The following is an 11,240-nucleotide window of genomic DNA, read 5'->3' on the forward strand; positions in this document are numbered from 1 at the left end:
TGTAATCGATTGAGTTTGAGCTGATACAGTACTAATTTCAATCTCGAGCTCAACTCTAAATTCGAGACTCAAAACTCAGTTTGAACTTGATCAAGTTTTTATTTTTTAAGTTCGAGTTTGACTCGAGATAGAAATCGAGTTATTCAAACTTGCTCGATTAAACTTAATTAACATATAAAAAAAAGTTTGATTTTTATATTCAGTGAAAGCTCAATTATTTGTGCTCAAGCTCGAACTTGAATTAAAGATATTTTATCAATTAAAATATATTAAAATATAAAAATTTGATTAGACTCACGAATAACTCGAATCGGGTATAAAAATACTCAAGATCGACTTGATTGATAAGTCAAATTATTTGAGCTCGAACTCGATTCGATAATAACCGAGTTAAATTCAAATTTTATTCGAATCAATTCGAATAACTTATAAGTATTAACATATCATTTATAACTCTAATACTAATAAATTTTTATTAAAACTTTTGGTCTTTATATTTTTAAGCCAAGTGTATAGGTTTTTTTAACTAAACAATTAAATATTAGATATTGAAGATTTCAAAAGCAAAAAAAATTGAATATTAATATATTTACAATTTCACAGTGCATTATTTATCCTTTACTTTGTTTTAATTCATTAATATGGAACTTCAAGCCACATTTTATATATTTTTTTACTAAACAATTGTTGATTCATTATTTAAACATTACTTTGTTTTTACCTATATATTTAAATTAAATTTTTGTCTGAAAATTTTAACATAATTATTATCTAGTACTTCCTCTTTCACATATTATTTGTCATGTATTGATTTTTATGAAGTTAAAAGAAGTTTTGATTTTAATATATTTAATATTAAAATTTAAATTATTTTTGTAAAATTAAAGTTTCATAATTTTTAATATTAACAGTAAAAAAAATTATAAAAATAATTTTAAAATATAAAAAGTAAGAGTTTTAGATATTCAAAGAAAAAAATATGACATAATTTTAAAACATCCCAAAAAAATAAAAAAAATGAGATAAAGAGTAATATTTTTATCCATTAATATATAACTTTAAACAAAGTGGTCTATTATTTTTGTTTCTATTAAACAAATTTCAATTCATTATTTATTAATTACTTTGTTTTTATCCATATATTTAAAAAAAAAAGTTTTATCTATAAAAATTTCACACAATTTTTATAAAACATACAACTTAAATTTTTAACTTTTATTTAAATAATAATAATGCTTAAAAAATATTTAAAATATAATAAATTAAAATATTTATTTTTAACAATACAAAAGATTTTCGTATCCCTACTTTTATATTTTATTATTATAGATTATAAATATTATAACTTATAAATAACTATGAGGAATCTCATTATCTAGAAAGATAACCTCCAAAAGTTTATAAATATATATAAAGAGATTTAAAAAAATAACTTAAAATGATTAAAGTTATTAAATATTAGTAGACTCTTAATTTATGTTATATTTATTAGATTAAAATTTTTAAAAATAAAATTAAGTTAATATAAATTAAGTTGTTTTAGATTATTCTTTAAATCATTTGAATTTTTGATTATTTCAAATTTAGATTTTCAATTAAAATTATTTTCAAATTTTATTATTTTAATTTGAAATCGAGTTATTGAGATTTTAAGTTGGACAAATTTAAATTTAAATGAATTAAATAATTTTTGGAATTCAAATTAACTTTGAAAGGTTTATATATCATAATATCTCAACATCCGAGATACGGATGATTTTAAATCAAACACAAAAAGAAAAAAAAAGTGTATTAACTTTCAAGATTTTAACTATTTACATAAAAACGAAAAAAATGAAAAATCTAAAAAAAATTGACGTTCCATCAGTAGACTAGACAATGACCTAAAAAATTAATAGTAGTATATTTTTTTATTACGAAAAAAAAAAAAAGAAAGAAAAAAATGGGTGGCAAGAGAAGAGAGAGACGCCACGCGCAAGGGTTGTGGGAGAAGATAATAAATAGGGGGAAGGAAGGAGGGAGAAAGAAAGGGTGAGTGAGACTGTGAGAGATGGTTGTGCCACGTGGGACGCTTCCTGGCGTACAGCCTTGGCATCATTCCTAAAAAATTCCCCCATTTTTTTCCCCATTGCCTATGGCGCTCCTCTTCCTCCTCCTTCACGTTCACTTCCACCATTTCTTTTTTTCCCACTTTTTCTTTCCTTTTTTTCTCTTTCTCTTTAGATCAACCCCATATTCATATTATCATCATTCTTCCTTTGATCAAAATATGGCCTCACCCAATCAAGCAGAGAGAGAAAACAGAAAAAAGATTCAGTCTTTTCCTTTCTTTTGACAATCCCCATTTTTCAGGTACTTTTTTTTTCTTTTTTTAAGCTTTGGATTTATTTATTTCTGACTAACCCCGATTTGGGTTTCTTTTATTGAATCTAAGGAACTGCTATATTTGGAAGCTTTGCTGGTTTTTATTTCAGTTGTCGTTAATGAATTTAGTTGAGTTGTAGCTTTTTTGTTTGCTTAGCTGGATTCAATTTAGGTTCTTTTTACTTTCTTTGGCTTTTTGGTGTTTGAAAATTTGAGAGATTTGATGATTTCTGGTACTCTTTTTGAGTTACCAGATGGAGAATCAATCTGTTCCTGGTGTCAAAATTTGAGAACTTGTATATTGGTTTTCATTTTGGGTAGAGTTTTCGGCACTGTTGAGTTACATGATGTGAGCTGAAAACCTTCCCATGTGTAATAAAGGAATAGTTAATCATCAACAGCAGAATAATAGTCAAGCTGTGTATTTGATGGATTCACCTTCATCAACCCCGGCATCTGCCCTGCCTTCCTCCACCTCTGGTTCTAATGATGAAACCCCGCGTGTAAAATTCTTGTGTAGCTTCTTGGGTAGCATTTTGCCTCGACCCCAAGATGGTAAATTGAGGTATGTTGGTGGAGAAACGCGAATTGTGAGCGTGCCGAGAGATATTAGTTATGAGGAGTTGATGAGTAAGATGAGGGAGCTATATGATGGAGCTGCAGTGATGAAATATCAGCAGCCAGATGAGGATCTTGATGCTTTAGTATCAGTTGTGAATGATGATGATGTGACTAACATGATGGAAGAGTATGAGAAGTTAGGTTCAGGCGATGGGTTCACTAGGCTTAGGATTTTTTTATTTTCGCAACCTGACCATGATGGTTCATCACATTATGTTGATGGGGATGAGAGGGAGACTGAGAGGAGGTATGTGGATGCTTTAAACAGTTTAAATGAGGGTTCTGAATTTAGGAAATGTGACTCTCCTGTGATGGCTCCAGTTTCCGATGATATTCATTTAGCAGAACAATTCTTTAACAATATGAGTATTGATGGTGGTCTTCATAGCCAAAGGAGTGGTGAGATGTCGATGCCACCATATAATTTGCATGATCTTACTATCCCTCATATGGGGTCTGGGCAACTCCAACAACCAGTTCCTCAGAGATACAATGAAATGGAAGGTTCATGGAGTCCTGCTTACTATTCTCCTAGGCACCATGGACATCATGATCCCAGAACACTATCAGAGTTTCCACTTTCACCATCTTCTGCTCGTTACCGAGTCCCATTTCCTGAATTACCAGACAAATGCTTGGATAGAATGCCTGAAGACTATGTGCGGCAGCAACTAAATCATCCCCAATATGAACACCAGCCACAGTTTTCAGATAATGTAGTATGGATGCCAACTGGAGCTATTTCTGGTGATAAGGCTTGTGGTTTCCCTGGTAACATACTTCATAGTCACGGTGTTTATGAAGGGAACCACATTTGCGAGCATTGCAGGGCTGCTTTAAGCAGAAATCAACCACCACATTTGGAGCATCCCAACGTGGGAAATGGTGTTCTTAAGCTTAATAATCCATGTGCTGAATGCCCGCCAACCCGGGAAGCTTTCATGCTGAATGCAGATGGAAAATTGCATCTTGGGTTTTATTCCAAAGATCAAACTGATCCCCATTCTGCTTATGGTGAAACACACGGTCATGAAAGAGGATGGATTTTGCAGCACCAATTGAACCCTCGTGTTGAGGAAGCAAGAAATCATGCACATGGAGCTGGAAGATTGAATGACCAGTATGTTCTAGATGGTGCTGGCGTGAATTTACCTCTTGGGCATGCTAGTTTAGCGGATGGCCATCATCTTCCCTCAAATTATGCTCATCACCGACCTGGATCTGAATTGGGGAATGAAGTGTTTCATGATCAAGCTGTGGTTGCTTCACCTTTCATGCACATTCCTCCTGAAGAACGAGGTGTCCGCTATGGGAATTATCCTTACCCATATGGAGGAGATAATGTTTACCAGGCATCACATGGACATGTACATGTACATGCGCAGTCTTTATGGAGAAACATTCAGAACCCAACTCATGGTGCTCCTGCATATGAAGCGTCTGGCTTACCCCAGCAAGTAAATAGTGCAGTTAGCTCAGCATTTTTGAAGGGTCCAGCGGAAGGTAGTGCAAGGCTTTGTGTTGCAATAGATAATCAAAATCCTTGGGTTGAGTCTTCGCAAAAGATGCTGGGTTTTGATGGGACTGCTGTTCCAGACAATGCTTATGCCCATCCTCTCAAGGTGAACATTGGTTCTCATGGTCAGGAAACTCAACACTCTGTCAATATGGAACCAGTTCAATCCCCTCAAGACATGCTAAATTTTGCCACTTCCACTGAACCTGTTCAGTTGCCCAATCAACCTTCAACTTTAATCCATGATATATCTGTTTCCAGTAACAATCCAAAATCACGAGATGATTCTAACGCGACTGGAACATTGAGGATTGAGGACAAAATTGTTCCCATAGAAGATAAAGAAGCAAATCATGTAGTGAAGATGGAAAAGTCTGATGTTCCAAGTATGTGCTGTCCAGAGCAAAACAAAATTACTGAAAATGAATCTAAAATAGCATCCGTTGAGTCCAGCATTTCAAATTGCTTAAAATTTGCTGAAAAGGGTGGTGAGCAAGCAAAACCTGGTGAAAAAGATCCTAGTGCTGCTGAAAATTCAAAGCTATCTGTAAACTGTTTGAGTTTCATACCAGAGTTTGTTGCTTCGGTTAAGAAAGCAGCTTTGGAAGATGTTGAAGAAATGAAAGCCAAAGTTGAAGATGGTGCCTCCGTTGAAGGTGATGCAGTTGAAAAAGAAGCGGCTGCAAGTGAATATGAATCAATGGTGAGATTGAATAAAATTTTCTTTGTTAAAGAACATCTTGCAATGTAATATTTTTCTCTTTCTAATGTATGTTTGCGCTCTAGAATGCCTGTGGCAAGTTGGAACTGGATTCTGATAATGACAACATAACCCTTTCCAAAATTGAGCCAACAAAGGCTGAAGAAGAGGCTATTGCAAGAGGGTTACAGGTCATTTTTTTCTTTTCCCTTTTCCTGATATTAATTCAATGAGAAAGATTATTGAAATTTTTTACTTCTTAAGATCCATCCTCTTTCATTCTGCTTATGCTGTCATCCCTTTCTCACTATTACTTCTTAAGATCATCGAATTTTTTTACTTTGTTCACACGTCTTTTTACCATTTTGTTTCTGATGGTATTTGCATTTTACCTTCAGACGATAAAAAATGATGATCTAGAGGAGATCCGAGAATTGGGCTCTGGAACATATGGGGCAGTTTATCATGGCAAATGGAAAGGTTCTGATGTAGCAATCAAGAGAATTAAAGCTAGCTGCTTTGCAGGGAGGCCTTCTGAAAGAGAACGTTTGGTAATAACTATTAGCACTTTTCCTTTTCATGAAGCTTTGGTTGCTTAACCTTGTAATACAATGCTGCTTGATAGTCAAAAGGGTGGAAAAATGCTTCACCTGATATGTCTTATATGTAACAGATGCTGTGGTATTTGTTCTGATGGTATTTTTTTCGCCTGTAGCAAAGTTTGAAAGGGATATACAACAGTAAACAAAGCGTATGAGTTGGTTAGAAGTTAAAAGGGGGAAGAAGCAGAGTTAATGTTTTTTATAGCTCTTTTTCATTTTTTTTTTCACTTACTGCCCGATGCCTAAAATATAAGTGCTTATATAACTTGAAGAATGAACTACTAGGTACTTTATGACATTAAAAAAATTATGTAGCTTATGATTGCTTTTTCTATACCTGCACTCAAGGCATTTGATGGCTTATAAAGCTTTGATCATTAGCAAAAAGGGAAAGGCAAGGGAAAATTCTTATAAATATTTTGATTCAATGGAAGCAATTCAGCTGGTGAATTGAACCTTGGATATTTATGTTTCTATATATGACTTCATAAAAGGGTGTCAAATAATAACGTAGCAGTAATGAACTCTCTAGACCACATCCTGCCAGTTGGCTACTCTTCTTTCTTTCCTCTTTGGCAGGATCCTGATTGAGAGGTTTTATTATCACTACATCAGAGTTCCTTGTTTCCCTTATTTATGATTTTCCCACCATATGCGTCTGGAAGACCAGCTTTTTGCTATTTGCTTTTTATATCTTTGTATTTTTCATTCAGATCTGGTCTTTATGTTTTATCCCTTCAAGTTGATACACATGCATGGTGGCAGTTAAAGCCAAAAGATATTTTGTGGGATACGGTTCAATTGTTGGTTTTTATTAAGTACCTCCCAAGGATTTTGTTTTCAAGAGCTCTAATGATATATGATACTTTTATGTTTTTCATATACTGATTGATAGCAATCTCTATTTTTTTGCTGCCATAGATTGCGGATTTCTGGAAAGAAGCTTTGATATTGAGTTCATTACATCACCCGAATGTTGTTTCTTTCTATGGTATAGTTCGTGATGGTCCTGACGGATCTTTAGCTACTGTTACTGAATTCATGGTTAATGGATCCTTGAAGCAGTTTTTACAGAAGAAGGACAGGTAACCATATTAATAGCTCTCTGGTCAGATTGCCTTTTGAGCATCTTCACTGGTGTTTGTTTTAGAAATCTTGTTGTTTGCCTTAGCATGCACCTTTTTTGTTTCATAGTAGACTAAACAAGCCAGAATGTAATATTTTCCTAATGTGTGACATATTAATGTTATTGAGCAGAACTATTGATCGTCGTAAGAGACTTATCATAGCCATGGATGCTGCATTTGGAATGGAGTATTTGCATGGAAAGAACATTGTACATTTTGATTTGAAATGTGAAAATCTGTTGGTAAATATGAGAGATCCACAGCGTCCAGTGTGCAAGGTATGCTGTCTTATAAATTGTTTTTGGAACTCAAACTTTAAGTTGGGTCTGGGTGTGGTTTTGGGTGTTGGAGTGGACTGGGTATTGTACAGTAAAATTTTTGGGTTCTTCCAAAATTTCTTGAAAATTCTGGATGTTGTTGTCAGCTTGCTGTGAGTTCTTTAATAGTAGAAGCTTGGTAAGGGTTTCAGCTTGAGATTCTTTCTTGAGCATATGCTCCTTTTACCATGGTCTTCAATTCATTCTTTCTATAAATATTCTTTCGAGCACGCTAGTATTAGTTTTCTTTTGATGGTCAACGGAGTTGGAACTCATGCAATGCATGCATACCCTTTTAGATTGGTGATTTGGGCTTGTCGAAAGTCAGACAGCATACGTTAGTTTCAGGAGGTGTTCGTGGAACTCTACCGTGGATGGCACCTGAGCTTTTGAGCAGTAAAAGTAATATGGTATCCGAAGAGGTAATAGTATATACGGACTATAGAAAATCTGGAACAGATTCAGCTGTTTTGGACATCAGTTCTTTGTTTCGTTTGCTTCTTGAGACATTATATTTTCTATTTGGTCAGACACTAATTTTATTCATTTCATCAATTTCTGTGCTTTAGATTGATGTCTACTCTTTTGGGATCGTTATGTGGGAGTTACTAACTGGCGAAGAACCTTACGCAGATATGCATTGTGCTTCTATAATCGGTAAGTGTCATAAATTGTAGTATATTGTATGTTTACAGTGATTTGCTAGACGTTTTTGCCATATCCTGCTAAGAATCTTTGTTACTTCAACTCTTCAATTTACAGACAAAATGTTTGGTACCCATATAAGACATGTCCATCAACATATGCATTTGGTTATGAGGAAAAACTTTCCAAAAATCTGACATTCCTATGTCAGATTTGGGTCTATGCATGACACTCATAACTTTGGCCAAACACTGTAGCAATTATTATTTCTTAACACTGTAGCAATTATTATTTCTTATATAAATATTAATTAGGTTTTCTATGGATTTTCTTTTTTATTTACAGTTTAACTTTGTTTATCTGCTTTCATTTGATAGCCAGAAAAATGGAGGAAAAATAAGACAAAAATTTTTGGAGAATTTTTAATCCATGTTTGATGGAAAATGAATTTGTACAATTTCTTTAACACATTTGGAAGTCAATCTCTTATCAAAACACCGGTTCCAGTGAGGGTAGGCCAATGGCACCATATATGCTTTGGTTTAAAGTTGTCATCTCTGACAAAATTGAATGTTGTAATTGTCTCTTGACTTATAAGTTGTAAAAGAGTCGTGATAGATATGCATGTATATGCAACTAGAACCATTTTTATTCGGGGTTGTTTGTTCTTTCAGATTATCTGAAAATTTGGTACTTCAGTGTTATGCATGACAGCATGAGATTCAATTCTTGAGTTCTATGCATGGAGAACATCCATAGTTGCACACTTTGCATGGCATGTGGAGAAAGAAAAGGGGGAGGGTGTTTGGGGACAAGGGGGGTTGTGTATGGAAAGAGGATATTCTTGTTAGGAAATCCATCTGCTTCTATTGAACCTTGAAACTTTTAGTACGGGAGGAGAAACAGGGTAGATTGAGAAAAGAGAAAGGAAATAGAAAAGAAAGGGGAAGGAAGAGGAAAACTATAGGGGAAAAACCTACTTTCAATATCCAAATATGGGAAAGTTTTCACAACATTATGAGAATCAGCATTTAGAATGCAATCTTAACCATCCTTCTAACAAATGGGGGAAATCCCATAAATAACTCTAAACAATAATAAAATCCTAATAATGTCTCAAAGATGATCCTCCATCGTTGATTTGTGTAAAAGCAGTGGCCTCATCAAAATTATCATGTCTTTTTTGGGAAAAAGCTTTTAAGGTTAACAATTCTAGCATTGTTGAAGCATGGTTCACAGGATAACGCTTTTAGCATTGTTATTTACTGTTCATTTGAGAACTATCCTAATGAGTGATAAACAATTACCTTCTAAAATAGAAAAACGAAAGTGACTTCTGTTCTAATTTTTGTTTTATTTTGTAGGTCTAAGTTTGATGCAATTTCTTTATGAAAGAAATTAGTATTGACCTATGCATGGATCTCTATTTGTAATTATTTCTGAAAATAAGTGCTAAGTTGTTCGTTATTTGAAATGAAATAGAAATCAATAGTCAGATGGAAGAGTATGGACTTCTAACTATCTTTGATATGTGTTTGAGGGATCCTTTCTGATTTAAGCATTGCTATTCTACTAGTATGCATGCTTTTGGACTTTACATTCAAATTATATGTTTAGATGTGAACTTGGCTGATAATGGATTTTTTACCATGATCTCTTCCAAAATTTTCTTCATTTAATATGCAGGGGGAATTGTAAACAACACATTACGTCCAAAAACACCATCATGGTGTGATCCTGAATGGAAGGCTTTGATGGAAAAGTGTTGGGCCTCTGATCCTGCAGAGAGACCTTCATTTTCAGAAATATCTCAGAAGCTGAGAAACATGGCTGCTGCAATAAATGTAAAATAAATCCAATCCTGAAGTATGGATTTCACTTTCTCGCTATCATACTGGGAAAATGAAAAATAGGAGTCCCAGTTACTGCATTTTAAGGTCATCTACTGGTTAGGCTAATAATACACTACTATGCCTTGGTTCTTCTGTAATGGATCGCTTATGGTACTGCCACGAGTTCTTTCAAGAGTGCAAACACATACATTTTAGGGTGACTTATACTCAGGGAGACTACATTATACGCAGAGGAGAGCCATGAAAGCTCAATTGGGATGTGAGTTTTGCTAACTATAATTTAATCTTAAATCTTGCACAAAATGGTTTCTCATGATCATTAACAGGTTTCAACTTCCCTACTCAGGACTGTTGCTATTTTGAATGCGATCAAGATGGTGGTACAATGGGTGAATGCATCTACCATTTGAGGTGGGACTTTTTTTTCTTTTAAAGATTTGTATATAAGTTTATGGTAATTAATATTGCATAGCACATATTGAACTTCAGATAAACTAGGAGCCAAATTTGTTATTAATCATTTTGCCATTACTATTATATTATTATTATTAGTAAACCAAGAGGTCATATTTATATGGTGTAAATTGGGTTTTCAGATGTATATGATTATTTGCCCAGGCTGGTTCCCTATCTTATACTGAGACATCTGGATTATTAATTGGCAATGATGCCATACAAGATTATTGGTGCCTCACCCATCCACCCCGTAACGTTTGTGTTAAACTATAAAATAGGAAAGTGGTTATGAACTTTAATCATTAAATGAATGAGTATTTTTATTATTGATTTTTTTTATCCTTGATACCAAGTAATGCTTAAAAAATAATAATAAAAATAAAAAAAGGGATAGTATCAAAGAGGAAATCCTGTTGAGTTGATATCTGTATACTTTGTATGTCCCACTTTCACTGACCAAGATTATTGTGATACGCTAATGAAGGGTGAGGAATATCCAAACATTTGATTGACTTTATTCCGCTGGTACGAGTTCTTTTTATTATATTTATGAAACAAATGTGGTACTGATATCATAATGTAGAAGGGTTTCTAATGTATTTGATAATGATTAAAGAAATGAGGTGAATTAAGTAGGAATTCGACAACCAAAACTCCACAGGGTCAAATAGTGTGACACTATCATCTCCAGCCCCCACAGCCCCCTTCGTCCCGCTGTATCTGTATCTCATGACTCATCCACCTAACACGCGGGAAAGCCTTTCTGTTTTCAAGTCAAAGTGTCCTTTTGCCATTGACTTCTCGCCTATGCCCCCCAAAAATAATTAGTCAGTTTGATCATCCAATTATATAAGATAACAATTTGATCACCCTTTCCTAAATTTAATTTTTTATCCCCTTACTGTTTAAAAATTAACGATTGATTGACGTGATTCTGTCATATGACATTCATCCGATGATATTTACAATTTTTGCAGTATTGACTTGATTATATAATTTTTTAAACAATTAATAGTAAAAAAGAGTAAATTACATGTTT

At 33.8% G+C, this 11,240-nt stretch overlaps 1 protein-coding gene across 4 annotated transcripts; it reads left to right on the forward strand.

Moving 5' to 3' along the window:
- The first annotated feature begins 2,028 nt into the window (after nucleotides 1–2,028).
- LOC111286662 (RAF-like serine/threonine-protein kinase 20) lies at nucleotides 2,029–10,329 on the forward strand. Of its 4 annotated transcripts, none has more exons than XM_089762334.1 (10): nucleotides 2,029–2,352; nucleotides 2,435–5,204; nucleotides 5,288–5,392; nucleotides 5,600–5,752; nucleotides 6,725–6,888; nucleotides 7,061–7,208; nucleotides 7,547–7,669; nucleotides 7,817–7,904; nucleotides 9,579–10,004; nucleotides 10,072–10,329. In XM_089762334.1, the coding sequence occupies exons 2-9, from the start codon at nucleotides 2,733–2,735 to the stop codon at nucleotides 9,743–9,745; spliced, it is 3,420 nt and encodes a 1,139-aa protein (XP_089618460.1). In that variant the 5' UTR covers nucleotides 2,029–2,352; nucleotides 2,435–2,732; the 3' UTR covers nucleotides 9,746–10,004; nucleotides 10,072–10,329. The 4 variants fall into 4 exon arrangements, with proteins under 4 accessions (XP_089618460.1, XP_022732491.2, XP_089618461.1 ...); XM_022876756.2 differs by having other exon boundaries at nucleotides 10,092–10,329; XM_089762335.1 differs by having other exon boundaries at nucleotides 2,619–5,204.
- Nucleotides 10,330–11,240: the final 911 nt, after the last annotated feature.

This window comes from Durio zibethinus, chromosome 6 (genome assembly GCF_047325235.1).
Source record: "Durio zibethinus cultivar Kanyao isolate XHJ-2024 chromosome 6, ASM4732523v1, whole genome shotgun sequence".
Classification (NCBI taxonomy): Eukaryota; Viridiplantae; Streptophyta; class Magnoliopsida; order Malvales; family Malvaceae; genus Durio; species Durio zibethinus.

What these genes read in the sequence shown, in the direction of transcription:
- LOC111286662 (XM_089762334.1), top strand. Translation starts at nt 2,733, where the DNA reads ATGTGTAATAAAGGAATAGTTAATCATCAACAGCAGAATAATAGTCAA. An exon ending in CAAGTGAATATGAATCAATG is followed by an intron (nt 5,205 to 5,287) that starts GTGAGATTGAAT and finishes TTTGCGCTCTAG; the next exon opens with AATGCCTGTGGCAAGTTGGA. An exon ending in CACAGCGTCCAGTGTGCAAG is followed by an intron (nt 7,209 to 7,546) that starts GTATGCTGTCTT and finishes ATACCCTTTTAG; the next exon opens with ATTGGTGATTTGGGCTTGTC.